Source organism: Macaca fascicularis, chromosome 11, assembly GCF_037993035.2.
Source record: "Macaca fascicularis isolate 582-1 chromosome 11, T2T-MFA8v1.1".
NCBI lineage: Eukaryota > Metazoa > Chordata > Mammalia > Primates > Cercopithecidae > Macaca > Macaca fascicularis.
In genome coordinates, this window is record NC_088385.1 from 114,469,404 (window position 1) to 114,482,706 (window position 13,303).

The 13,303-nt window shown below is 48.0% G+C and overlaps 1 protein-coding gene across 7 annotated transcripts in view; it reads left to right on the top strand.

Moving 5' to 3' along the window:
- The window catches only part of ABTB3 (ankyrin repeat and BTB domain containing 3), a 338,658-nt gene that overhangs the window by 257,201 nt on the left and 68,154 nt on the right, over positions 1–13,303 (top strand). For 6 of the 7 annotated variants that reach the window (XM_005572127.5, XM_045365859.3, XM_015431489.4 and 3 more), the window contains exon 4: positions 2,161–2,313. In XM_005572127.5, coding sequence (XP_005572184.2) covers positions 2,161–2,313 — 153 coding nt within the window. Of the gene's footprint in view, positions 1–1,878; positions 2,013–2,160; positions 2,314–13,303 lie in introns of those variants that run through there. The other variant, XM_074007685.1, reaches the window with a different exon arrangement.

Consider the following 13,303-nt stretch of genomic DNA (forward strand, 5'->3'; position numbering starts at 1 on the left):
CTGGTGGAGTTTACATTCTAATGGGGCATTTGCAGAAGCAGCGGGTAAGGCCAGAGGAGTCCTCTGGGGTGAGGCCCACAATGCGAGGGATTCAAGTGGGATAAAGTCAGGAGGAACATCTAGGGAGAAATGGGATTTAGCCTGTGGTTTGAAGGTTACATGTGATGTGGATTTTTAAAGGGCTTCAAGCCTTACAGACAGGAGGCTGAGCTGCATGAACATGAATTAGCCCATTGCATACCAGCAAGAGTCCATGACCTGATCAGATCCCCTGGGGTGACAGGTGCATGCTGAGTAACAGAGTGCATGCTACCAAGTTGGACAACAGAATGTCGATATCACATGGGGTTTCTGCACACAGGATATGCAGTCAAATAACTTGGGTCTGACTCCCAGCTCTTGCTAGTCTTGTGGTCCAGGGCATGATACTTAACCTGAATCAACATCATGCTCCTGATCAATGAAATGGGCATAATCATAACTAGCACAGAGGTTGGTCCTAGGCATTCAGATGAGACCATGAATGACTGTAAATGGCTGAGCTGCTGAATATTATTAACATCGGATAAATAGATCTGACGTTAGGAAAACTGGCATCTGCCACCAAAAACTTTCTGGGAAGCTCATGACATCTGCATTTCTCAAGTGGGCTGGCTGACTTGTAACCCCATCTACCTGTCATCCTCTTCTCAATGCCATGGTGGTCATGCTGGACTGAATGGCAGCCCCAGGGCGGGGGGCGGCAAGAAACATGCCCAGAATATATTTGCACAACCTGGCCTCCTTCAGTTTTGCACCTGGGGAACCCCACTGGCTTCATGCTCGTCTGACCCTTGCTGAATGGCAGGAAACCTTTTGGATCTACATAGTGCGTTTCTCAAAGTGTGGTCCTTGGGCCACCTAAATCAGAATCGCAGGGGCTGCCTGTTAAAATTAAGTTCTTGGACTCTAACACAATCACCATCACTGGATATAGAGCCAGATGATTCCCAGGCCCTCTCACGATGACTTTAGAGCAGGGGTTCTTTGAGAATGTGGTCCTCAGACCAGCAGCATCCGTATCAGGAACCAGTTAGAAATGCATTTCCTGGGTACCTCTCCTGATCTATCGAATCAGAAACTCTGGGAATGAGACCCAGCAGTCTGTATTTTAACAAACTCTCCAGATAATTCTGATGCACATTAAATTCACATGGGGAGGTTTTAAAAACTACCTGTGTCCATCTGCACCCTATACCAATTAAATCAGAATGCCTGGGACAGGACTCAAGTGTCATTATTTTTTTCAAAATCTTCTCCAGTAATCCTAATGTGAGGACAGAGTTTATCATCACTGGAAGAAATAGGAAGATGGCACGAATGCATTGCACTTAGAAAGTTGTCCTTCAGTGGTAGGCATTGTCTCAGTTAATGCTTGCAACAAGCTTGCAACAGCCTACCATGATCCAATTAGCAGGCAGGGAACTTGAGGCTCTCAGAGTTTCAGAGGTGTGACCAAGGTCCAAGGGGCCTCAAATTGTGGGCGCCACTGGGCGGCTGCCCAGCCTGGCTGGGTCCGGGGGAAGGCTGCCTGTTAACCTGGCTCTCTTTAGAGAGCCTTTTCCAGGTGCTAAAGCCTTTTGGCAGCATGTTGCCTGGGCAGAGCTGAAGCCTGAAAGAGCTCTAGAAAGACAACAGGGACCAGGCTGCAGATGGGAAGGAAGCGCTAGCAGACACCTTAGGCTTGGGCCCACAATCAGGGAGCCCCAAATAGAAATAACACCGGGCGCTGATTGGTTTTCCGCCGCTCCAGACCCTGCGCTTGGTGCTTCAAGTGACTCATCCTTATGTTCACATGATCGCCGAAAGGGATAATATTCCCAGATCAGTTACCTCCTAGCCTTTCCTAGTCACATTATCCCCAGGTTACAGATGAGGAAACTGAGGCCCAAGGATTCCAGAGAGCCTGCCCCGGGGTCACCGGTGCGGTCCGGATGTCTCCAAAGGCTCTCCCACTACTCTGGAATTCAGAGGCAGGGTCTCCAGGGAAAGCGGGGAGTGGGCTGGGGAGTCGGGAGATGGGGGGGGGGAATCCCCCGAGCAGGGGGTGGGGCCGAGCCGGCAGCCCCTGCCTCCAGGGAGGCCCTAACGCGCATCTCTGGGTCCCTCCTCCCGCCGCAGGCCCTTCCTCGTGCTGCCGCCGCTGATGGAGTGGATCCGGGTGGCCGTGGCGCACGCCGGCCACCGCCGCAGCTTCTCCATGGACAGCGACGACGTCCGCCAGGCGGCCCGGCTGCTGCTGCCCGGTGTGGACTGCGAACCGCGCCAGCTCAGGTAGGCGCGGGGGCCGGCGTGGGGCGGCGGGGGAGGGAGGGCTCCGGGCTTGCAACCTCCACCTCTCCAATTAGAGCCCCGCACACCTCGGCGGCGCTGGGGTGGAGGCTCCCTGGTTGAAGTGGCAGGCGCGGGCTGAACAATAAGCAGGTCCCTGGAGTTGCAGGGATTAAAGAACGCTGCGAGGCCCGATTCTTAGATTACAGATGTCGGTGTGGCTTCTCTCTGGCTATTCTCTCTGCGCCTAGCTTCTCCCTCTCTCTCTCCTCTCCCGGTAAAATCCGGTCTTCCTGTAGTTTTCTAACCAAACCTTGCAGAGTGAAATTTCTGGCTGGGTCAGAGAGCGCCTCTGCGTTTTCACTTGCGTGAGGATGGAGTGGTCCTCTCTGCATTCCTCAGGCCTGTATCCAGGGCTCTCCTCCATCAAGGTGGGAATTACTCCTGGGTCACTCAGGGGCCCCTTGCGTGGGTGCTCATTTTGAGCCAAAGCAAGAGAAATAAAAGAACTCACTCAGGTGAGTCATAATCTGGCTTTAAATGCAAAAAGCACATAAATCCAGTGCGGCGTGTGTGTGTGTGTGCACGCTCACGCGCACGCACACGCACACGCACAAACCTAAGAGCATGCACTTTCCTTACTCCCCCCACTTCCAGCTGTTTGCTGTTTCCCAGGTGTCATTGTCATCATTTTCAAGTCCCCTCCTACCCACTGATGGGAGACTGCCTGTCCTCCACAGCTCATCCAACTGGGCCAAGGGCAGAGAGTTCTGCCCTTTCAGATCTGATTGGGGTTCTGCAAGGAAATAGTGGGTCTGCGGTATGAAACAGCCCGCTGAAGGCCCAGAGCTGTCCCTCAGCCCAAGAACATGCAGAGAGCTAGTCAAAGTCATCATTGCTAGCATTTATTGGATGTTTACCACATGCCGAGCACTGTTCTAAGTGCTTTACCCGGATGAATATTTCCCAAACGCTGTAAAGTAGGTACTGTGATTATGCTCACTTCAAAGGTAAGGAAACTGAGGCACAGATAGGTTAAATACCATGCTCAAAGTCACAGGAGTAGTAAATAATAGAGTCAGGATATGAATTCAGGCAACCCAGAGCCCTGGGATCATAGTTCTAACCACTGAGCTTTCATGCCTTCAGATTTTTGTCCAGGCATTTTCTGGTTGTGCCACCATGCCTTGTACCTTGCCACCTACAATAACAGCCCATCTCAGGGAGAGGTGAGGTCATTCACTGAGTACCTACTATGTGCTAGTTATCAATTGCAACAAAAGATTTCTTTCCTTTAATCCCTGAAGGGGCGTCATGAGGTTGGCATAATCTTCCCATTTTACAGGTTAGGAACCATTGGTAGAGCAGCTTGTAGGTAGAGGTACCAAGGAAGAAATTCTTGTGGTCCTATTCTAAGTCCAGCCTCTGCCACCAGACTGTCCTGCCTCCTGTTTTCAGGGGTGGGGGGGACATTCTCACTCCCACCACTCCTGCCCATTGCCCTGATCTCCAACCTGGATGTCTTTGCAGCTCCTGCTTTCCTTTTGCAGGAAGCCTGGGACTGCTGGGTGACAGGAAAGGTTAGGTGTTTTCTTAGTGCTAACTGACAAAGCGTTCCTTGTTTGTCATACCTTCAGGAGACCCCACAACTTAAAAGTTAGGAGCCTGGGCTCCAGGATGCCATTGCCTGGGTCCAGATCTCACCACCAGAGTTAATCAACTGTGCAAACCTGAGCAAGCTCGGTAACCTCTCTGGACCTTAGTTTTCCCATGAGTAATGCGGAAATGTGAATAGCAGCTCTGCTTAGAGGTTGGTGTGAGCACGAAGTGGGATAATGAATGTGCACTATTCACTCAAACAATGCCTGAAAGGAAGTAAGTGCCTATAAAGCGGTCATTTTTAACTAAATTCCCCGAGCCTCTGCTACCACTGAAATAATGAGGCGGCTCCTACTTAGGTATTATTCTATAATTTTTGAAGACCTTTAATACTTTCTCATAAGAGCCTCAAAACAAACATTGGTATCCAGAAAAAAGCAGTGCTGCCCCATTTTGCAGAGGAGGGAATCAAGGCTTAGTGACATTAGGTAACTCTGCCAACATCACACAGATGGTAAGTGACAGAGTTGGGAGCCACATATCACACCCAGAGACCCACTGATACAACCATGTGTCATTTTTCTGCTCCCTCACCCTAGACCTAGACAAGCCCTCTCGGAGGATGCTATCTTCTGGATGGCTCTGTCCCTTTTCACAATTTTGCAGACTGAACATGAGCCTCAGGGGCCACTGTCCATCTCTGCACCCCTCCCCCAGCACAGAGTTCTTTCTGCATGGTCTAGCAACCAATTGTGTGTCATTCTGACAGTCACACCAAGGATTTCAATTTCGGCATCTGTCCAGTTTGAAGCCTCAGCCCTGGCTTTCAGGATGTGAATGTGATGTGCACACAGGCCAGAATGCACAGAGGAACAGAGGAAGTTGGTTCCTCTGAGTCCCTGGGCTCTTTTTAATCATTTATGTCTTCATTCTTGACTCATTTGTCTCCTGAATGATGATCTGTGTACAGAAAATATACTGATTGATTGTTCGAGCTAAATTTTCATTTGATTTGGAAATCATCTTCAAAGAGAAAACTAAAATATTGAGTTAGCTTACCTAAATAGTAAGTGAAGGACTTACAAGTTCTATTAGCTACAAAAATTCAGGACATGAAAGGATAAACCATTTCTTTCAAAAAGAACACACATTTTTCAGACTAATCAACATACAGATATATCTACACGTATATTTTCTAATCTCATTTAATGTGACATGAAGTAGGAATTACTGTCTCCATTTTGCAGGTAACAGGATCAAAGAAGTTTTGTTCTTTCAAGACACCCAACAGATAGATACCAGGGACCCACCCTGTTTCTTACACTTACAGTCCATGTGGCGTGTACATAGCTGTCCCCAACAACTGTGCAAGACAGCCTTTATTATCCCATTTTACAGATGAGAAGGCTGAGGCCCACTGAGGTTATGGGACTTGTCCAAGGTCACACAGCTGCTCTGAGGCAGAGCAGGGCTAGAATGGAGGACTTGGCAAATAATGTAAAACTACAGTCTCCTTGCCTCTCTCCCCTCCCAGACATTCATTTTAGAAGTTGCCGGGTGGGCTCCTAGTTCTGAGTCAGTCAGAGCTGAGCTCCTTCTTTCTAAATAAACAGCCCTAGAAAGGGGAAGGCAGTTTGGTGTTCTAACAATGCGGGAACTTGGGACGTGGTGTTGGCGGCTGGAGTGTCAGTGACTATTAGCACATATAATTACCTACCAGCTGGCCGAGGTTCCCTGGTGGGAGGCAGCCTGGATACCAGCCGGGACAGAGAGACCAGAGTCAAGGATTCCCAGGTCTGATGCTGGCACTGCCATTGATTTGCAGAGTGACCTTGATCAAAAGCTGCCAGAGCTCTGCTTTTGTCTTTATGCAGCTAAGGGAAAGTCTCACCATGGTGATCAGGTTTATTCAAAACGGAATTCCATTCCATGAGGCTGCGTTTCTAAGCTCACAGTGGTGTCCCATTTATTCTTCCTTAATTAAAGTATCAGATAATACAAACCTGCGAATTCTTCCCGCCACCCCCCCCCCCGCCTTTTTTCTTGTTCTTTGGAAGGTGAAGGAGTGGGGAGGGCAGTGGAAGGGAAGAAAAGAGCAATTAATACATTTGACAGGGTTTCTTATGTTTTCTTAATTACTGGTTTTGAAATATACAGAGTAAATACTGTCATTTTCCTCATGTAAGAGGCCATTTTTCTGCTCTGGAGTGAAGGCCGTGTTAAAATAAAGGTAGTCAGCGGTGTTCTTAAGTCCTCTCTTAGCTGATAAATGGTACCTATCAACAGGATTTGGGGGCTGTTTGAACCACGAGTTTATTTCAGAAAATGGTTACTCATTTTGCGAGTGTTTCTGCCATGTAAACCAGATTTTGAGCTGTTCCAGAATGGGAAAGTTTAGGGGTGGTAAGCTGCAAAGAGTATTAGAATGGGACCCAGGAAACCTGAGTCATTACATTCTTGCCTTTGCTCTATTTATTGAGCACCTACTAAGTGCCAATCCCCACACAGATGCTCTCATCTAGGTCTGCTGCTTTCCAGCAGGTGACCTTGGGCAAGTCCCCTCCCCCATCTCACAGGACTTGGTTCATCCTCTGTAAAGCTGGTAGTAACAGCTGCCTTGTGAGCTGGGGAAACTTGGCGGGGGTCAGGGATGAATTTAACGAATTGCACCACTCTATGACCTGCTACTTTCAACCCTTCCCAGGTCTCCTGGGCACCTTTTGAGGCTGACAGGTTTTGTTATTTGTCTGGTGTGGGCCAGATTGGATTATAAGGTGAAGGCTGGGCCTCAACAGCACTTTTCCTAAAATACGACTCTATAATGACAGCTGGAAGTTCAGGTTCATTTACCAAAGATGAATGGGGTGCTGAGGCCTGCCCAGCCCACACAGGACAACCTCTGTGGCCCTTTGAGAAGAAGATCATCCAGATAAGGGGAATTCCAACCGTTGGTGTCAAAAGTTACCATCCATTCCCTCCTGAGATCTGTATGGTACCTGATCTTTTTCTGGGGTCAGGAGACATGGAGTCCCCAGGACTTAAATGTCACTGGGGTGATACGGATGGTAAACAATAGCGAACCAATGAGCAAGATTATTTCATAGAGCCTGAGTGCCACAAAGAAAGCGAAACAGGGTGAGGGGTAGAGAGGAAGTGAGGAGGGAGGGACACATCCATCAGGGGTTCGGACAGCTCCTCAGGACCTTGCAGGGGCAGGGGCAGGGTCATGCTCCTGCTTTAAAGAAAGGCTTGGTATCTTATGGGGCAAGGGGCTTATGGCTTTCCAAAAGCCATCTAGAGCTGCATCCGCACCAGCCATTTCCCCCAGTCGTGTCCACACGTTGACCCCTGAATTCAGACCTCGGACCTCCCCAATCTTTCCCTCCACGGGTCACCTGCAGAGGCTGAGCACCTGGGCCCAGCGCGTGGCTCTATGAGGCCTTGGAAAACTCCCCAGCCTCTCACAGAGTCAGAAACTTCTCTCTCCTCTCTCCTTGAATGCCCTGTCCTTAGCTGGCCCTGAACAAATCCTGCAACTCCCCACAGACTCTCCGGCTGGGCTGCCAACCCCTTCTTCACCTCCAGCAGACATCACACTCCACGCCACGGCCCCGTGGTGACCCATTTGGAGCCACTGCCTCCCCCGAACTGATGTCAATGCATTAGCGCCTCCCAGAAAGCAGAAAAACTGCCCTCTGCCTGATCCCTGGGGAGTTGCTTTGGGGTTCAGCTGTCCTCGCTTCACAGAGTCAGGGACAGGCCTTGGAGCCTGCCTGAGGAGCCAGGCTAGTACCTTGCACTCAGCAAACATGTGTGGAGCACCTGCGGTGTGCTGGCCTGCTCTGTGCTTGGCTGGGTGGGAGGTGGGCAGAGAGGCCCACACGTAATTACAGAAGAATGTGGTGACTGCTCTAGGGAGGTCAGTAGAGATCTAGGTTTGAGGGAGCAAGAAATGACCTCCCTGCTGAGGTGCCATGTGATTGAAATCCTGAAGAATAAAGAAATGTATCAGGTGGAGAAGGTGAAAACGGGGAAGAAGAGGAGAAGGCATTAGAGAAATAAGTCCACACAGAGGGAACCACATATGCAAAGGCCTCAAGGTGGGAAACTGTTGGAAGAAACACAAGGAATTCAGACAGAGAGAGCATAGGGCTCAACAAACAGGGAGCACCCACTGTGGGATGGGCCCTGCACCAGGCATTGGTTACAGAGCTGAAGGCAGGACCAAACTCACCATGGAAGGTCTTTTATGCTACGCAAAAGAACTGTGGCAGTATCTGCAAGGGGTAGGAGCTGTCGCAGATTTGTAAACAAGGAAATGACAACAGATCTATATTTTAGAAGACGGGCTGTTGGCATTGTAGACAGTGGGCTGAGGCGGGCAGAGGCAGGGGAGTCTGGAGTCAGTGATCCACGTGAGAGGCTGACAGCCGGAGGAAGGCAGGAGCAGTGAGGATGGAGAAACAGGGAAGGATGCAACAGAAACAGAGAAGACAGAAGCAGCAGGACTTGGTGATGAATGTCAAGAAGAGGGAGTGATAAATATTCTAAGTGGCCCTGGTGGCAGGGGGAGCAGGAATGGGGCAGTGAGTGTTTAATGCGTTCAGAGTTTCAGATGGAGATAGATGGTTGCAAAACAATGTGAATATACTTAATGCACAGATCTGTACACTTAAAGATGGTTAAAGCGATAAATTTGATGTTATGTCTATTTTATCACAATTTAAAAAATGGTCCTGGAGTGTTCTCAAATAAAAAATAATCTATACATAGCAGGGTATACAGTGTCAGCACTGGCCTTGTGTGAAATACACACACGTGTATTTGCTGTACATGCTTAGGCTGCCTCTGGAAGGATGGGTAAGAAACGGATAACCAGAGATGTCTCCAAAGAGGGGAATTGGGAAGCTGGGAGTATCAGTTTCCTAGGGCTGCAGTTACAAAGTACCACACACTGGCTGGCTTCAAACAACAGACATTTATTGTCTCACCTTTCTAGAGGCTAAAAATCCAAAACCAATGTGCTGCCGGGCCATACTCCTTCAAAAGCCTCCCTCTAAAGTCAAGGATCCTTCCTTGACTTTTTCAGCCTCTGGTGGCTGCAAGCGTTCCTTGGCTTGTGGCAGCATCACTCCAATCTCTGCTTCCATCTTCACATGGCCCTCTTCCCTCTGTGTCTGTGTCCAAATTTCCATCTTGTTGTAAGGACAGTAGTCAAAATAGATTAAGGCCCACTGTAATAGCCTCATCTTAACTTGATTATATCTGCAAAGACCCTATTTCCAAATAAGGTCATACCCACATGGAAAAGGAGTCAGGACTTAATGTATCTTTTGGGGGAACACAGGTCAACCCATAACACTGGGAGGCAGTGGTAGGAGGGAAACAGACTTGGAATCTTGGGTTTTGTGGCATGTGCCTGTGTTGCCTAGTAGGTCCCTCACCAAATGTTTACATTAAAAGTTGACTCTGAAGTTTCTGGCATGGGAGAGTGTGTAGCTAGGGATGGTTTTAACAAATGCGGCACAGGACAATGTGGGAGAAGTACTAATGGGTTCCATTTTGTGTGTGTGTGGTGTTTGTTTGTTTGTTTGAGACGGACTCTTGTTCTATCCCCCAAGCTGGAGTGCAGTGGCATGATCTCAGCTAACCTCAACCTCCGCCTCCCGGGTTCAAGTCATTCTCTAGCCTCAGCCTTCTGAGTAGGTGGGATTACAGGCATGTGCCACCATGCCCGGCTAATTTTTGTATTTTTAGTAGAGACAGGATTTTGCCATGTTAGCCAGGCTGGTCTGGAACTCCTGACTTTGGGTGATCCACACGCCTCAGCCTCCCAAAGTGCTGGGATTACAGGCGTGAGCCACCCCACCCAGCCGGGTTCCATTTTTTAAATGTTGGTTGTCCATCCAAGTGAGAGAGTCCTTATCAGGCCTCTTTATTGGAGCAAGTTTACCAGGGAATTAGGTCCACACTCCAGCATCTGCTCAGAAAGAAAGCAGAGCACTGTGGTTAGAACCACAGGACTTGCAGCCTGACTGCCTGGGTTCAAATCCTGGCTGCACCACTTACTCTGTGTGACCTTAGGCAAGTTACTCACCTCTCTGGGCCTCAATTTCTGTATCTGTAAAATGAGGACAATAATTATACCCACCTCATAAGGTTGTGAGAGGATTAGATGAAATAATGTATACAAACCATTTAGCACAATACTTGTGTCGTAGTAAATGCACATGAAATATTAGCTTATTTTCTCCCCTCTCGACCAAGAAGGTCAGTTCTTTCTGGTTGTGAAAAACAATAGCCTCATTGCCCTCTGAAAAGAAGGGGAAATAAATGCCTTGAAGAGATGTGGCAGTATATCATTTGGGATATGGTTGGTAACTCTCACTGAGGTCTGGTGTGTCTTGGACCTTCTGCCACTGCTGGAAGAAAATCAGCTGGGACTGTCTGGCTTGGGAGTCACTGTCCCCACCTGTGACTCCAATGTTCCTCTGTGTGACTCAGGTTTTCTGTTGCCTCTGAAACATGAGATTTGGAAAGCCATCACTGGCTGGCATCCAAAACCATAATCAAAGCAGTTGAACATCCATCATTTGTATCTAGCATTTGTAATCAGAGAGGGGCTCACTAATGGGAAAAGATAGCAGAAGGGAAGGAGGATCTGTGCAGATGGGAAACATGGCCCCTGGTTGGCTGGGCCTTGTCCCAAGTGAGCAGAATGAGCAGAGACTAGGAGAGACACAAGGGGGCATAGACTATTACAGAAGAAAGGTTCACAGCCTGGACTTGTATTCACAGCTGGCCTCCTCCTCTCTTTAGGGCTGGGGCAGAAATAAGTTGCCTTGATTGTGGGGCCTGGCACATAGTTGGGGCCCAATCAATAATTGTTGAATGAATGAAGGATGCAGAGCTGATAGGAAGTGTGTTCGTGGTACTATAAGTGAGAAGACCGAGACTTTTCCTGGACTAATTTTTTTTTTCTTTTTGAGATGGAGTCTCATTCTATCACCCAGGCTGAAGTACAGTGGCGTGATCTCAGCTCACTGCAACCTCCACCTCCTGGGTTCAAGCGATTCTCCTGCCTCAGCCTCCCAAGTAGCTGGGATTATGGGCGCCCACCACCATGCCTGGCTAATTTTTGTATTTTTTTTTTTTTTTTTTTTTAGTAGAGACAGGGTTTCGCCATGTTGGCCAGACTGGTCAGGAACTTCTGACCTCAAGAGCCTGCCTCAGCCTCACAGAGTGCTGGGATTACAGGCATGAGCCACTGCGCCCAGCCTCCTTTATTAATTTAGATGCAAAAAGGCTTCTACATAAACACACTAACAGACAGGTGAGAACTCGGTGTAGAACTCAGAAGAGAGGCCTTAACTAAGGAAGCCTTTGCGGGCACTTGGCAAACAGGTGAATGTTGAAGCTGTGGGTATGGAGGACGTTGCCTCTGGAAGCAACTGATGAAGAGGAGTCACTGAGACAAGGAAGAGTGGTGCAGTCATAGAAGAGCCTAGAGAGAATGAAGTAGCAGGGACCAGGGAAACTAAGATGGAAAGAGGTCACCAGAATCCAAGGTTGCAACATCAGCAGAGAAGGGAGGCCACTGGCTGGCAGTGAGGAATTCATTAGTGCCCTTTACAACAGCAGTTCCAACAGGCTGGTGTGGGTGGAAACCAGACTGCAGGCAGCAGACAGTTTGCCAACACTTGGAATTAGTTCTGAGCTTCCAAAGTGTTAAAAGCAAAACAGAAACACATTTGGTACTTATAGCAACACAGGGAACTACATCTTAAATGGCATTTGAGGCTTGCTTCCAAAGTAAGCCTTCAGATTCCGGCTGGCAGTATTGAGGGTATGTAGTTAGCCATGTGGGATTTGGCTTCTTGGGAAGCAGGGATTTATTGATTATATATTTATTTATTTTTGGCCTACTCTTGAGTCTATTAAATTTCTAACCAAGATGCTTATTTCCTCAGGCCAGCAAAGCTCCCAAACTCTAGTTTAAAATATTAATTACATGAGGACATTATCTTTCCTTAGCAATTAGTCAGGCCAGCAGTACTTACTACAAAGTCACGTGCTTAGTACAAAGTGCTTAGCACAAAACCAGGACAAAAGTATTTTTGGTAACAAGGAACCAGTCCCATACTTTAAAAAGCTTGTAGACATCACAACGTTCAGTGCATACATGCCATTTCATTAAATCACCCTGCAAAAGGTTAAGAACTACCAGATTGAATGATCTCCAAAGTGCTTTCTAGCTCTGAAAATTATTCAGTTTTGTGGTCAGATGTTAGATATGCAAAATGGCATGGAAACAGTCTGTTCTCACATTGCTATAAAGAACTATTAATACCTGAGACTGGGTAATTTATGAAGAAAAGAGGTTTAATTGACTCAGTGTTCCACAGTCTGTACAGGAAGCATGGCTGGGGAAGCCTCAGGAAACTTACAATCATGGTGGAAGGGGAAGTAGGCCAGTCTTACATGGCTGAAGCAGGAGGAAAAGGGCAAACAGGAAGGAGCTAAACACTTTTAAACAACCAGATCTTATGAGAACTCACTCACTATCATGAGAACAGCAAGGGGGAAGTCCACCCCCGTATCCAATCACCTCTCACCAGGCCCCTCCTCCAACACAGGGAATTAAAATTTGGGCAGGAACACATATCCAGACCACATCATGCAGGGACACTGTTACCTGTGGGGGAAACTGAGGCATGTCACGGGCAAAGGAAATAAGAATAACTGCAGCTCATGCCCTCTCTTATATCTCCACAAGATGGCAGGAACAATCAAGAGCCTGCATGGACCAGACCCAGTTCTGGGCATTTCTCATGCCCACCTCCATTCAGTTTCCTTCAGCCCTACAAGGGGCTTTCTTTTCTTCTCCACACCTGAGGAACTGGGAACTCCAAGGGGTTAAGAAACCTGCCCATGGTTATATGGAGAATGTGACCCATATGGAATTTGAGTCAGGTCTGTCTTATTCCAAAGGCTACGTTCTCTCTACTAGAAAGGCAGCCCTAATCAAAGAATAAATGGGAAATGTGAAAGTCACTTTTGCACCAGGCCTTTGGGTCCATCTTGAAAGGCTCAGCCTCCAGCCTCAGTTCCTCTTAGGAAGTCAGATGCACTACATCAATCTAGCGTCATCAGCATTTCCAATGCCAGAACTCACTGTGAAGCCTTAGCATTGAAATACTCTATCAAAGAGCCAAGAAATATATGAAAAGCCCCCAACCTCACTAGTAATCCTGGAAATGCAATTCAAGCTCACACTCAGGTATGTATTTCATACCAGTTAGATTGGCCAAAGTACATAAATAAATAAAATCGGACAATAACAAATTCAGGCAAAGATGTAGAATAGTGAAAACTCTTAAACACCACTGGAGGG